Source organism: Homalodisca vitripennis, chromosome 5 (assembly GCF_021130785.1).
Source record: "Homalodisca vitripennis isolate AUS2020 chromosome 5, UT_GWSS_2.1, whole genome shotgun sequence".
Taxonomy (NCBI): domain Eukaryota; kingdom Metazoa; phylum Arthropoda; class Insecta; order Hemiptera; family Cicadellidae; genus Homalodisca; species Homalodisca vitripennis.
The window spans coordinates 155,147,980-155,164,146 of record NC_060211.1 but is presented as its reverse complement, the minus strand read 5'-3'; the positions used below and the strand labels follow the sequence as shown (position 1 = coordinate 155,164,146).

Sequence of the window (16,167 nt, the reverse complement as noted above, 5' to 3'; positions counted from 1 at the left end):
TTAGTGAGTTCGCTGTAGTCACACAGTACAAGCAGCTACATTGTGTTGTGATTGCATGTAATTAAGTATTTTATGGATCTATTTCTAGTGTTTATTGTACCACGGAATTATCCATTGCACAAATAGACGTTTGAGTGAGGCACGTACATGGATAGTAAAAAAGACAGTGGATGACATAAAAAATAACAATAATTTGAAAAAGACACTAAAAATTACTTTTTTGCATAAAATGTATATATCTAAACTCTACAAACCTATCATCTCTGTAAATGACATAAAAAGATTCAGCAAAACAATGTAATTATGGATACAAAACCAAAAAGTTTATTTTTATTTTATATTACATAAATAAACCTGTTTTGTAAGGATTCAACTTTCAGTTTCATTTATTTTTGTAAAAATGATATTTAATTTGGATTTGATATTCTCCAGAAATGCATGATAAGATAAGGATGAGTGATTAAAATTCTTCCAGTATTTTTAATATTTTGGACTATTTAGAAATTAATTAATTATCTGCCTCTATAGATAGATACATAAAACATATCTTGTCAATATTATTCTGGACTCCAAGTAACATTTTCACAGTAAACAAAAAGTACAGTAAATATGATTCTATTATACAACTGGATCATCACCTGAAGCTCATAAGGCTAGTCGTAGTTAGTTTACACTAAAAATTGATGATGTTTGTGTTTATTTTCCAATTTTTTCCATGGATTGTCTATTGATTCTCCTTGTTATTATTTTTCTTTTCACTGCATTGACAAGACGTTTATTATAAGAGGGATGTTTGTCACAACCCAACTGGTACTATTATACAGATTATGTATACAAAGTGACAGAGACATTAAAAACTCATCAACAGTGTATTACTGGTTTGTGGTGCTATTTATTAGAGAAGGTGAAGAAATACATTTATAAAAAATCTCTTTAAAGCAAATGTTGGATGTAGCTACATTCCACCTTCTGCTCAGTTCAGGGTTTGAAATTTGATACGAGTACTGTCAAGTACTTGACTCCTAGAAACTAGAGAGATCTAAAATTGTGCAATACCTCTTCATCTGAATTATCTTGGGTGGTTGTTGGCTAGCCAGGCGAAGCTCTTTTGTTGTCTAGGTGTCTCTGAGATCAAAATATCACAAAGATTTTGTTTTGAATGTCTTCATCGTCGACTTTATAGATCTCTTCAGATGCACATTGAATCTAGATTCCAGGAGTCTAGTCCTTGAAAAAGTATCAGATTTCAGATGTACTGATTGTAAAGTGAAATGGAGCTTAACTCAAAATTCACATTGAATCAATCCTTCTCTCTATTGCTATGTTATGTCCTTAATTCTATAACATGTTGTAATAAGAAAGAATACTATTTCAAAACAAAAAGCTTTATTAATATCACAGACAAAAAGTTTTTTCTTTTTAGATAACACACTGAAAATATTATGTAAACAGATAAAATAATTACTATTTTTAAAGATATAGCTAAATTACAGCAATAGTCTAAAACTTTCAGTGTATCAACTATTCAACTAGCAAGTTACAAAATGAGATGAGAATAATATAATAAAATATCACATACACTGCTTGACAATACTGATTTAAATAAACCATCTCATATTACTTAATTAGGCTATTTAAATTATGTAGTATCACTATTTGATGATATTCTATCAATCAAAAAAATATAAGTTGGTTTTGCTAACCAACCAGTCTTCAGTTGAGTCTTTATCTCGTACAATCAACGGGTAAAAATAAAACCCTTGTGACATGTAGGATACATAGCTAAGTAATATAAAACTGCAATCAAATTGCATGTAGTAGTAAAACAATCACAAATGAAAGCATTGCCAAATTATGTTTAACAAAAAGCATTTAATGCTTAAAATTATAACCTATAAATTATTCGTACATCTTTCCATTTTCCAAACACAGCCGTCCCTATTGTCTTTCTAAAGCATGTCTCCAGAACTGCATATTAACACCACAGTAGTAAAAAGCACATTTAATGGTAAAATACAATCCCAGATCTGTTTCCAAGCACCAAGTTAGGTACAATAGAAAGTACATTTCATAACACTAGCACCAAAAAGGGGCTCTTTTTATATGAACTTGAAATTGTCTATGTAGTAATTGAAGCTAATAAGCAATAAGCCAACAGAGAAAAGAGCCTTTTGTGTGAGTCACAAACAATACTTTGCTTTACAATGCAAAATCACAGCTTAAAAATAAAATGCAAATGCATCTTTCATAATAATAGTTTACTTATTAAACAACATTATACTATTAGGCATGACTCCTCCAAAACTTGGAACATCAATATCTTTTCTTACATGTAAAACAAGATTAAACAAAGTTCATGGTTTTACGGTTTTTGAGTACACGCATACAAACATCATCACCCACTTAATTTACATTTTTATTCAGAACCTTTTTTACCATTTCATTAAATTTGCTGTACTTTGACAGCTACATCTGTAGACATCCTCTCTTCTCTTTTAAAATAACTAATGTCTTGTACAATCTGCCTTTACCTTCATACACATTATTTATCTTGAAGCACATGGAAAGGACTTTTCTATGCACCACCTGATTTGTCAAGTAAATTGATAACAGTAGTAATAAGTGGAATAAGAGTACGAAAACTTTCTCCTTTCACTTAACATGTTCTGTCCCAGTGATGCCACAATGGTATCAATATAATACAATACCAAGGCGGAATCACATAAATGTCTATATTTTGCAGTGGAATTTTTCACCATTTAATATTATTCTTACTCACTGTTTAAAAAACATTTTTATTTACACTTTTAATACCACAATGACTTTTGTTTCTATAAATCATTTCCTAAAAGTGTTTCAGTTATTAATGGTTTGACTTTAATATCAACTGCTGCGCAACAGCTGTTATAGTGAGCTGACTTGGATTTCCACCAGTATCTCAGATGTTTTGCTCAGTATTGAGTGGAAATTTACTGAGTCAGTGTATTTATGTATCCTGGTGGTACATTACGGTAAGATGACTCATAAAACAGTGGCTTAAATTGATCTTCATCTGCAATGTCTGTAATGATGACATCACAATGGTAATGTATAACTTCTATATGAAACCAATTTGTTTATAAAATATGATTCTACTTAGCTATTATAATACCAGATATACAAATAAACATGTTGTATTATTCTGTTTCATAGTTTCATTACCATTGTCATTATAAGCCATGACAGCACCAGACAACACCCTATTTATTCATAAATATATAAACCAATATTAGTACCAACGACGCATGGTGATATGATAGTAGTATTCGTAATGTATAATAATTCATTATATTCAGTACTTTTAAGACATAATTCACAAAAATAATTTTGGGACCAGGGTGTTATAGCCCTGTATTATGCTGAGTTTCATTGTGTTGCACAAAACTACAAAATGTGCCTACATTGTTTTTGAGCATGTTCATTTCAACTAACTAAATATAATTTTATCAGTACTTCTTTACTTCTTAGGTACCTCTGCCAAGAATTATCAGCTTCACTGGCCTCATGATAACAACAGAAATACAGAACCTTCACTCACAACCATGCCTCACTAGTTTTATGAGGTGCTATATAGTGTATACTGTAAAACTCAGCTGCTCCGCCGTTCCTTGGAATTTACGTTTACCGTCTGTATGAGTTGTATAGTTTTTATTTTTTATTTCACAAGACAGTAGGGACAAGAACTCAAATTTGGGACAATTATTTTTTGCAGGCTCAAATCAAGATGAAAACTATTGATGGTGGTTATTTAAAGCTTAATAACATAAAAACTAATAAGACACGTTTTAAAGAATACTAAAACTTGCTACAATTTAATCACAAACATTTTGACACCTAGATCATAAGAATTGGTCAGTAAATAAACGTAGATAAAAGTTTTTAACGGTTGTAATGCACGGTAAACCTTTCATTGTTTACATCTATACTACACCATTAACCATTTCCTACTTCGCCTCTTTAATTCAGACATTTTTTATTTCATTTTAAAATGTCTGGGTAACCTGTTAATACATGGATTGCAGCAGATGCAAACTAACTATTATTCCGCTGCCCTAAAGATGGTACTTGTCTAGTACCAGAGTAAAGTTGTTAAACAACATGCATTAAGTGTCTAAGTCAAGATGTCTTGACGTTTCAAATTTTTTTTCTAAGTTCAAAGCTTATTATCGCTATCACTTAAAGATATCTCAGGATTGACAATCAAAATGATTTATCATGGTTTTTAATTCTTTATTTAATAAATCTCATTAACGGCTTTCGGTAATTTTAAAAGAAAACAGAATTTTGGAAATTCGCCTTCTTTATATGTTTCAGAAATTGAAACATAAAAAACAAACCAACTAAACATGGTGATGAACTTGCCAAAAGTTATACTTGACAGAAACGTACGTAAAAAAAATCAAACATATATCCCAAACTCTGCACCAAAATCAAGTGAAGCACATATTAAAATACTACTATACGCACAGTGCACTGTTACACACACAATGCCAGTTCCTTGAGACTAAGCAGAAAACTTTTCCTGCTGTGTCGTTTCAGGCTTTGGTGTATTATACTTTATATTGCAAGAACTAGACTTTAAAAGAATCTAATGCCTATTTATACAGGAGAAACCTCAAATCATCTGAAAATTGGCACTCAATTGACGACTATAACACCTGTGAGAGCCAAATCCAATGAGAGTCTTCGGCCAAGAAAAGTTTTAATTGCTACAGTTTAACATGTAAGAAAATAGCTATTTCAGTGAACATTCACTTAACTTATGCATAAATTACAGAAATAGTTAACTAGGTAAAATCTCATGGAAACTTAGTGAGCAAACTTGAAATGGTGACTTTACGTTACCCCAACTATTACTTTGATGAGCAGTTTGGATGGAGTGGCCAAATGGGGTTTTACAATAAACTCTGCAGTCGTAGTGGCACTGTCCTATGTTGTATTCTTGAAGTGTCACAAATACGAGTTACAAACCTTTGCTGAAGTAGTCATAGACATAATAGCCCATGAGTCGAGAGCCATTTGAATTGTATAGACACACAACCCAGTTTTTCAAGAAATCGGTAGAGAAATTTCCATACTATTTTTTTGGGAATAGATTTGGTAGGGTATCAAAAGGGTTATAAATATCATAAGATAAATTTTGCAGATCATACTTATACCTGATTATTTGGTCAAATTGGCAACTTCCAATCTCTTTATCTCGTTAACTGACAATCATATAACTATTATTTGACTGACTCATGATTGGTTTTATGTGTGTCAGACTAAAAAAATATACCATTTGTAAACCTTACGATACCCTTCCTTTTTTGACTCCAGGCTAGCACAACTGCTAATCAATTACATTCATGGGAAATTCTTCCATTGATTTCACAAAATACTTATTTGGGTGCATACACAACTTAGGTTGTGATTTGAATGATACAATGCAAATTAGCTCCAGAATCGCAGACTACAAGGTCATTCCTGATGATATATCTGCTTTGCTAATAATATACTTCCTGGTGAGTTTTTTTCTCTCTCTTAGGACAAGAAGCTTATAAATTGCACTTAGTCCTGTAAGAAATTTTGCGCTGCTTCCGGAGTGACAGTATATTCAGGATGGGCCAGGTTAGGGAATAGAGGCCGCCTCCTATCGAGATCAATGAGGAAGAATTAGGGCACTACATCTCAAAGTCATGTCCCCCCGGAAGAAGGGGAGGCCAGCTCTGAACCAGCCTCTCCAGTCAAAGTAGGCGGGGGGTGGCACACCCTTATTGAGGTTAGCAAGAACCTCTGAGGTTAGGGAACAAACCCCACCAACTCCAACAGTCATCTCCCCACAATAGAATAGACCTATCGAATTGCCCATGAACCCCAGAGTCTCGACATTTGCAGTTAGTGATGTGCCGCTCCTGGACATCTATAAGGTTGCCCAGATTGAAGTGACACATCAGTTTTTGCTGTGCCCAGTGGTGGGTTCAACTGGAAGGTATGAACCAACCAGAAGTGATCCCTGCTGGGTATTGGTGAAAGCCTTACTATAGACACTACAAGTGTTGGCCATTTTCCTTGTGTGGTTACACCAATGTATTTTCAGATGATCCCAGCTGGATACCTCCTGTCTGCAAATATCGTAGAGAAACCTGTTCTGCCACATTTTGGACTTGGTGTGTTGCTTCAGATGGCAGCTTTGCTCCAACACAACTGTTTCTTTGGTGAGAGGTGAGAGTGGACTGGCAGACAAAAGTCTTGTGACAGACTCTGCATTCGTAGGGGCGTTGTCCCGTATGATGTCTCCGGTGAATAACGAGTGCAGACAGCTGATTGAAGCCCTTGTTGCAATGATCACACACATAAGGACGCTCTCCAGTGTGTATCCGCTCATGGCTGATTAAGTTACACCTCTTGGCGAAAGCCTTACCGCAGACACTACACATGTTTGGCTTTTCCCCGGTGTGGATACGTCGATGTACCTTGAGGTGATCTCGGCTGGATAGTTCTTTGCCACAAATGTCACAGAGGCATTTGTTCTCACCTGTGTGGGACTTGATGTGGTGCTTCAATGACTTCTTGTGGATGAAGTAGTTGTCACAGAAAGGGCACCGATTTACAGGTTTCAAACCGTTCAGGGTGGAATGCATGTCCTTGATATGAGCTGTGAGGTACCTCGAATACATGAATGCCTTGTCACATATCTCACATTTAAATGGTTTTTCTCCCGTATGAAAGTTAATGTGTTCCTTCCACCACGTGCTCACGTAGAAGCCTTTACCACATATATCACAGTAATGCTTGTACTCTTGCGAGTGCCTCTTACGACGGTGGTTGGCAATTGCAGAATGGTAGAATGAAGAGAAGTCACAAACATCACAAGTGAGTTTCTCCTTGGTGGTGTGCTGTTGCCTATGAATAGTTATATCGTAGTGACGCTTGTACCGTTTGTCACATATATCACAGGAGTAGGGTTTGCTCGAGTTATGCACCTGCAGGTGGCGCCTCAAAACCCGTTTTGAAGGAAAATTCTTCCCACAGTAGTTACATTCAAGCTCACCTAGCTCGTCTTCCGAAGTCTGCGGTGAACTGAGATTTACTCGCTCATCTGATTCACTTATGTCTACCAGGGGTTCCAACTGGATTTCTTCGTTTTCATAATCTTCATTGAGAGCAAGATCTTCCTTTGGTTCCAGATGTTTAATCTTAGCATGTTTACGATCACGTTTTGGCTGTTTTTGCTTTTTCTTCTTTCTATTTATGTCCTTTTTTCTGCAACAGAATTAAATTAAAATGTAACAATGGCAGTTTTACATTAAAATAAGGACTATGCAAGTGATTCTATTTTGTAAAAACCAATTTAAAGAAAATCTATTTACAGTAAAGATAGACAATATTATTGATAGCTGGTCGAGTCACGAAATGCAAGTGCCAAGCATATTTACGGTTGCTGAAGGACAAAAAGGAGGAACCAGGCACTACTGTGATTCAACAAAATATTCACTCCGTGACTTCAATTTGAGGAAACAAGTGAGCACAATAGCCCGTGACTATAGCAAATGGAAAGAAACTAATCAACCATACAATAAATGCAATTTTCTTTTAACCTTCAAGGAGACATCACTTTTGTTTTCACTGATAAGGATTATGATACTGATTAGGTATATATATAAATATTGATGTAGGTTATAGATTGAAACAGGATGATATACCGAACAGAGATTGAAAAGCAAGAGCATACTATACTGTACTGTATCATGTTTACAGGTATTCATATTTTCCAAAAATACCGAGGGTACAGACAAAAGCAGTGAGCTGAGTTCCCACAAAATAGGCATACATTTCCTTTTAATTAAACTAATTGTAAATACTATTAGTGAATACGGACAGTTTGAAAAGTTCATATGTTTTGGTGTATGCCAGTAAAGGTTTGTCCACACATTGTCTTGTAAACCATTTGTACATTTCATTTAACATAAAGTGAAGAGATTTAGCACCAATGTAGGTGTATTGAAGAGTAAAACACAGCTGAAAGTTAGTTTTTTCACTCTACCCCTTATACCAGAAGTGGAATACAAGCATAGGTATTAGATTCTTTTTTACTGTAGTAAGCTTCTCGGTGCAACCTATATTGTCGTAAAGTATGTTTGCCAATTTATGCAATATTGGCAAAACCATCACTTCTTTTAAGAGTAAGAATAACTGATCATTGGTTTGATATTGACCACCAAAATTCTGAAAGATCATTCTGCACATGCAATTCAACATAACCAAAACAATTTTAAAAAATTGCTTTAAGGAAAAGAATTTAATTTGAACCGAATCCTTATCTTAAATTCGATCTATTAAATTTAAGAAATATTGAAATCGTACATCAAGTCTAGCCACCAGATGGTCTGAATATAAGATGAATTTCTATTCCTCCTTTATATATTTGATTTCTTTATCAAAACCTACAAATATTCAACATAACAGTTCATGACAAATTTTCTGTTTACATTTGTTTATTATTATTACTGATAATTACATAATTTTTTCAGTTTGAGATCTGCTTAATTTGTTATTCTGCAGGAAATTACATGTAGATGCTAGTAAGTGTATAAATACCTGAACTGCAAACATTGATTCTATTTTTAGGAAACACTTTAGTTTAATTCATTCTTAAAAAGTTAGTTCAAATATGTCTCGTACTATAGTTGAATCTAATACCTCTGCAGTACTTAATTTGATTTATCTTAGGATGCTTTTGAAAGAAAAGATTCAGTTTCTGTAGTTCTATGTGATCTTAGTAAGGCTTTAGATAGTGTTCCATTTAATATTCTGTTAAATAAACTAAAACTCTACGGTATTGAGGATAGCTCATTAAAAATAATTTAGTCGTATCTATCTAAGAGGAGTCAATTTGTTTCAGTAAAAAATCAAAGTTCTTCGATAAAACCCATCGAGACAGGTGTACCTCAAGGCTCTGTTCTAGGTCCCTTCTTTTTCTTAGTATATATCAATGATTTGCCTCAAAATTTAAATATAGATTCGATTATTTATGCTGATGACACCACTTTAATGGCCTGTCACAAAAATCTTAATTATTTAAAACATATCACTAAACAAGCAGAAGAGCACCTCTTTGCTGGTTTTCTTCTAATAAACTATCTTCTAATCCTCAAAAAAACACAATACCTAACACTAAGCCTTAAGCAAGAAATCAACATGGAATCTGTCAGGCTTCTAGGATTTCATATAGATTCTAAGTTACAATAGTCCCTGCATATTGAAACAGTTTGTAAAAAAATATCAAGAGTAAATTACCTACTATGGAAATTGAAAAACACTGTAAGCTTGGAATATTTAAGAATGTCATATTTCGGCCTGTTTCAATCACATATACTGTATGGTATACTAGCTTGAGGCTATTCTCCTCCTGTAAATATTCTTTTATTACAGAAAAAGGCAGTCCGTAACATTGCAGGAGTGGGTTCGCTTGCTCACTGTAAACCACTTTTCATTCAACTCAAAATCCCCACAGAGGTAAATTTGTATGTTTTTCAGGTACTATTATATACCTAAATGAATTTACAGAATTTTCTAACTAGAAATGATATTCACCAGTATAATACTAGAGGTGGAGATAAACGTAATATAGTACTTCCTCGAAGACTGGCTAAAACTGGTACCTCTTTCAAACTAAACTGTATTTATTTTTTTTAATAGGCTGCCTGATAGTGCAAAATATGTTAGTTTTAGACTCTTCAAACATAACATATATAATTGGATTATTCCCCATTTCATAGTACAAATGAATTTTTGAATTGCAATTTTGATATACAATTTTAGCTCTTAACTATTGTGACTAAGTAGTTTTAGAAAAACCTATTAATTTATACTGTTTTATTTAGTATGTATTAAAGTACATTTTATATTATATGTTTTCAAATTGTACATTTTTTATAATGATTGTATATGTTATTTGTTTTGAAGTATATTTTAACTTGTATATTTATAAATTATCAAAGCAATTGACCTAAGTTAAATATTCTTAATAGTTATTTGTAATAGTTATCATTGTGCTAACTATTGAGTTTTCCTTTTTTATTTCTCAATATTAAAATGAACTGTTTGTGTGAATTAGAAAAACAAGTTGACTTTGCCTATTCAATGTAAAGTTGTCAATGGGAATAACATTCTTGATTCTTGATGTAAAAGTTTCATGAGTTTGTTTAGGCAGTCTGCACTACGAGGTTCACCATCCCTGTCTTCTTCCATCATAAGTATCTGTTCTTTCAGGCCATCATACAGTGACACAGTCTTTTATTGAGTATTACTGGACACAGTACTATATCTTTATGTAATTTGTGATAAGATATAACACATTCATATGTTTTGCCAAATAAATTTAAAATTTGTAATTCTTTACAGATTTTCTTTTTCCCATTTTTAAGGAGACTTTTTATAGCTTAAAATAAAATTTTACTTTCTTAGATGTAAACACCGTCCACGTTTCGCAATACTTGCTACCAAAGATAATCTGAACCAAAATTTTTAGTCTTAAATGTGGTTCCTTTGTTATTAACCTAAAGATGTTAATAATTAGAAACAGTTAATGGAATTTGTTATTGTTGCTTTAATGACACTATTAGAATATAATGATAGCTAGCTGTCCAATCACGCTATGAAGAGTGTACCCGGTGGTAATGATAGCTAGCTGTCCAATCACGCTATGAAGAGTGTACCCAGTGATAATGGTCGCTAGCTGTCCAATCACGCTATGAAGAGTGTACCCGGTGGTAATGATAGCTAGCTGTCCAATCACGCTATGAAGAGTGTACCCGGTGGTAATGATAGCTAGCTGTCCAATCACGCTATGAAGAGTGTACCCAGTGACAATGGTCGCTAGCTGTCCAATCACGCTATGAAGAGTGTACCCGGTGGTAATGATAGCTAGCTGTCCAATCACGCTATGAAGAGTGTACCCGGTGGTAATGATAGCTAGCAGTCCAATCACGCTATGAAGAGTGTACCCGGTGGTAATGATAGCTAGCAGTCCAATCACGCTATGAGACAGTCGACCGTCTCTCTTTTCTCTTTTCTATGCTTGCAACTCTGTTACATTTAATTATTAAAACGGAATACAAGTCATTTCATTTATACTTGAACCCATGGGTTTTTTCAATATTTGACAGGGAACATATTTTGCTACTTATAATAGTTTAATAAATCGATACAACAGAGTATAGAAGGTCTCTAAGAAACGTAATGAAAGATCACACAGTCAGTCAGACGGATGGCCTGTCCTATGATCTTTTAATCCCAAAATCAAAACAGTTCTTTCCCTGAACAAGAGAAACTTATAAACTAAGTTTCAAGTCTCTAGAACTCTTCTACCAAGAGTTATAGCATATAAAGGCTAATAGACAAACTGCACTTTGATTTTTAGTGTCAAAAGTTAATAGGATTTTTTCTTCACTAATAGGAAATAAAATGATAATAACTTTTTTAAATTAATAAAAATAGATTATAAGAAAAATGTACAAGACACTAAAAACTGTTATTACTGCAGTTTAGTTAAGAATTCCAAAAATGTATTGTAAAACTACATAGGAAATAAAATCAATAACAAAGTTCGTAGTAAAAACAAAAAACAGGAAAATATACTAGACCTCTTCACAAATGATAATGACGACCCAAACAGAGTCTGTCAAAATATTAATGATTACTTTATTAGTGTAGTTGAGAAAAGTGTAGTTCCTAATGTAGTCAGTAGTAATCTCAATCTCTATAATTTTAAATAAAAGCATGTGATATTATTCTTCCTTTTTCTCCTAAGCAAATTGGTTATAAGGAGTTAGACAAAATTATACAGAATTTCGATAACAAATTATCTTGTGGATGGGATAAAGTTCTCATCACAGTCATCAAACACTGCCGTAAGAATTTGCTCAACTCACTGCTCCATTTAATAAATTCGTCATTCATTTTTCCTGAAAAATTAAAAATATCCAAGGTTAAACCATACTTCAAAAATAGAGATCCAAAGGGTTTGGCAAATTATAGACCGATATCTTTAATATCCTTCTTTGCAAAAATTTATGAGAGAGTTATGTGCTTACAGCTTACCAAGTACCTTGAGGAAAGCAATATCCTTGGATGTCCTTGATATCGAACAATTTGGTTTTAGAAAGGGAAAGTCAGTTGTGAGTGCTTGTACAGATTTTGTTGACTCTGTCATAAATTCTATTGATTTGAAGGATTTGCTACTGTTTATGGATCGTACATTTATCAGTTGTTAATTCATATTAAGGGAAATTTAGACTAACTACCCAAAATGGGAAATTCCCACAGTTATTACATAAGAAACAGTCAGCAACCAGCTTATGATCATAGACTAGAGTTAAAAATGCCATTGTGAGTTAAAAAACATAGAAAACTAAAACATATTCAAAAAGAAAATTAAACCATTTCTAATTGGAAAGCCTATTTATTCATCGGAGGAGTTTTTTGTCTGATGGGTTTACTAATGTTTCAATTAAATTATTTAAGTTTCTGCTATTTTATGCACACATATTGTATATAATACAGTTAAGTCTGACACAATTCATGTACACTTGTGCTTTGATTAGTTAAATTTAATTTAATCAAATTGAATCTATGTACTCTAGAATCTTTCCGTCAAGAGTCGTCGCACAGCAAACAAATGGACAGACAACATCATTTTAAGAAGGCTCTGTCAGGTTAATGAAGGCTAAATTTTAAGCAATATAAAGGAGAAAATACAGGCCTCAGATATTTTTAAAATTTTAACGTTTGGAAATGTTTACTTCTACTTATACACAGCTCATTTTTGGATACTAATACATTCTTGATACTATTTCCAGCATACTATATTCATAGGTAATAGAGGTAATAGGGTAACATTCACAGGTAATAGAGTGACACTTGTGAAATTGAAATAAACTGCAATAAATGCTTAAGGAGACATTTATAAGCTGTCTAGAGGGCTTCTAGATTTGTTTTGTGTGTTTTTTGGAACCTAACTGTAATACATTTTTAACAAAATACTATAAATTTAATGTTAATGATTGTCACTACTACGTGAGTCAGTCTGATAAGATGGAGCGACCAGAGACACCTGTGCAAACATGATGAGGCAACTGTGTTTTGTGACTTTGTCTGTATTGAATCATATCTCAGAGGAGCTCACCTTTGACCTTGAACTGGACACCTTTGGTTCCCTTGTGTTTACAACTGTTAAATACAATATTTAAAGTCACTTCTTTAAAATTGTGTTCTTATCTATTGGTGGTGAATTGAGTAGCCACTAGGAATAAGTTCATACATTGGGTGGTTTTAATAAAAGTAACCCTAACCTACTGTCCATTTTAATTTGTACATATTTAAATAATAATCAAAAAATATATAGAATAAAATAATATAGTAATAAAAATGCCCAGTTATAATGATTTTGTGGTGGGTGATCTTATTTTTGCCAAAGTTAGGGGCTTCCCATATTGGCCTGCAAAATTAGTAAAAATTGATAAAGAAACATTTAAAACTGTTGTCAAATATAGTGTGAATTTTTTTGCCACAAATGAGACTGCCCATCTTAACAGAAGCGATATATGTCATTACCAAGAAAATAAATTAAAATATACTGTAGAATCAGTGACAGGGAAGCATAGAGTAAATTACAGATTAGCCTTACTAGAGATAGAGAAGGATTGGAAGTGCTCAAACGCCGCAAATAAAACAGCAAATACATCTAACAAGATTTTAAGTAAAACACCTATCTTACGCAGAGAAACACTAACACCTTCTTTGAAAACACCTGTTTCAAATCAGGGATGTGAGTCCACACCGATTCAAACAAGCTTTCAGAGCCCCCACTTTATCAAGAACCAAAAAGATGTAGCTGTTAACACGCCTTCTTACCTAGATCTAACTTGTCAGCTCAACGCCCTAACAGACAAATGCTTAACGTTAGAAAAGTCTTTGCTTGAAGAACAAAATCTAACAGCTAAATTAAAACAAACCCAAAATGAAGTATCAACTCAATTAAACAATGAAGATTTTCATACAACAATTCTGAAGCAAGAATTAAGTAATTATAAAGCTGAAAATAAAGATCTCAGACTAGCCATTAAGTTTCTTGAAAACGATCTTGAGAAAACCGAACAAGAACTGAATAAGCAAATGAATATAAACCAAAATTGTCTTCACTGCTTCCCATCCTTAATGTCATCTGAAATAAAAAATATACAGCCTAGGATTGCGGAGAATAAGTCTGACTTTCCTCCTTCCAGGACGAATATCACTTTGGGGAATCGTTTTAACCTGCTAACAGACTTTGAATCTACAGAGTCGGAAGAATCATTTAATGGACAAAAAAACGTTCTTCAACAGAAAAAAAAGAATATAATACAAAGCAGCAAAGCTAATTCGTCTCTGCCTATAATTAATTCAAAAATAAACAGACCACAATTAATCATATTGGCTGACAGTCATGGCCGTAATATTGGACATCTCATAGAACAAAGAGCAACCGTAAATGTTTGTTCTTATGTTAGGCCAGGTGCTGACTTTAAGAAAGTTACGGAGGATGTGCAAGATTTGAGTAAAATTTTAGGGAAGGATGATCATATTTTGGTTATAGCTGGCACAAATAGTATAGAATCTACTGGCGAGAAATGTTTGGTGAATGAAGTTCTCACTCTGATAAAAAATACCCAGCACACCAACCTAATATTAAGCACTATACCTATGAGACACGACGTATCTCATTTGGATATAAAAATTTCCAAAGTTAACTCAGAGTTGGAGAGGATTGCAGAAGAAAACACAAGAATAAAACTCCTTCCATTACATCTCCTGTCGCGACACCTGTTTACTACACATGGATTACATCTAAACAAAAGAGGAAAATATGTGGTAGCCAGGAACTTCACAAGTTTGCTGTATAAAAGTGTTAACAAAAAATCTGTAACAGAAAAACAAGATAATTTATCTCCCATAAAAATCATCCAGACCAACATGAGAAATATGATAAATAAATATAAAAATGATAAAGGAGTTGGGTTTGCCCACACCATATCTGCCGATCTTGAATATGAGAGAAGTTTAAGTGCAGGTGTGGCAGTAGACTTTAGAAAGGCCTTTGGTAAACCCTCACCTTCAGACTGTATTAGTAGTCACTTGGCTTACCAGAAGATCGAGGATGGAGGAAGTGTGTTCAGCTTGATTACTAAACCGGAATTCAATGGAAAACCAACAATTTTCGACTATGATGCTGCCTTCTTGCAATTTATTGAAGAATTCAGAAAAAGAAAACTGAAGCGACTTATATGCTCAGCAATGGGATGCGTAAGAGATCAAATTTGGCCGAATCACTTCATAAAAAATTTCACAGAATTTCAAAAAACTACAGGAGCAAGTGTCGACATAGTTTGCTACTATCAACGTGCAAACCGGCCCTTATACAATGGCGTGCCTTTCAATTACTTTGTGAAACGCCTTCAGCAGATTATTGATGAATACCATCTACAAGAATCTTCACCTGTTCTTCAACCAGAGACCAGCACAACATCTAAAGACTTGGCTTACCTTATAGAAAAAAGTCATGTAAATATTAAAAATTACACACAACCCAGCACACTACAGCTCACAACACACCAGGACACACAACCCAGCACACCACAGCTCACAACACACCAGCTCACAACCCAGCACACTACAGCTCACAACACAGGACACACAACCCAACACACCACAGCTCACAACACACCAGCACACTACAGCTCATCACAACACACAACCCAGCACACCACAGCTCACAACACACCAGCACACAACCCAGCACACCACAGCTCACAACACACCAGGACACACAACCCAGCACACCACAGCTCATAACACACCAGGACATACAACACAGCACACCACAGCTCATAACACACCAGGACATACAACACAGCACACCACAGTTCACTACACTGAAGAACACACAACTCAATACACCACAACTTGCAGAACCACTGATTTCAACACCCGTTTCTTCTTTAAACTCTATTGTAGCACTGACTCATCCAGCAGGTTAGCAAAAGTAAAACATTTAATAACAATCTTCCACCAAAATATACAACATCTAGCTTCAAGAATTGAACAATT

At 34.0% G+C, this 16,167-nt stretch overlaps 1 protein-coding gene across 1 annotated transcript in view; it reads right to left on the bottom strand.

The window, feature by feature from the left end:
* Positions 1-5,922: 5,922 nt before the first annotated feature.
* LOC124363048 (gastrula zinc finger protein XlCGF17.1-like) overlaps positions 5,923-16,167 on the bottom strand; it is a 36,006-nt gene continuing 25,761 nt past the window's right edge. The window contains exon 3 of the mRNA XM_046818113.1: positions 5,923-7,284. Coding sequence (XP_046674069.1) covers positions 6,099-7,284 — 1,186 coding nt within the window. The 3' untranslated portion in view covers positions 5,923-6,098. The remainder of the gene's footprint in view (positions 7,285-16,167) is intronic.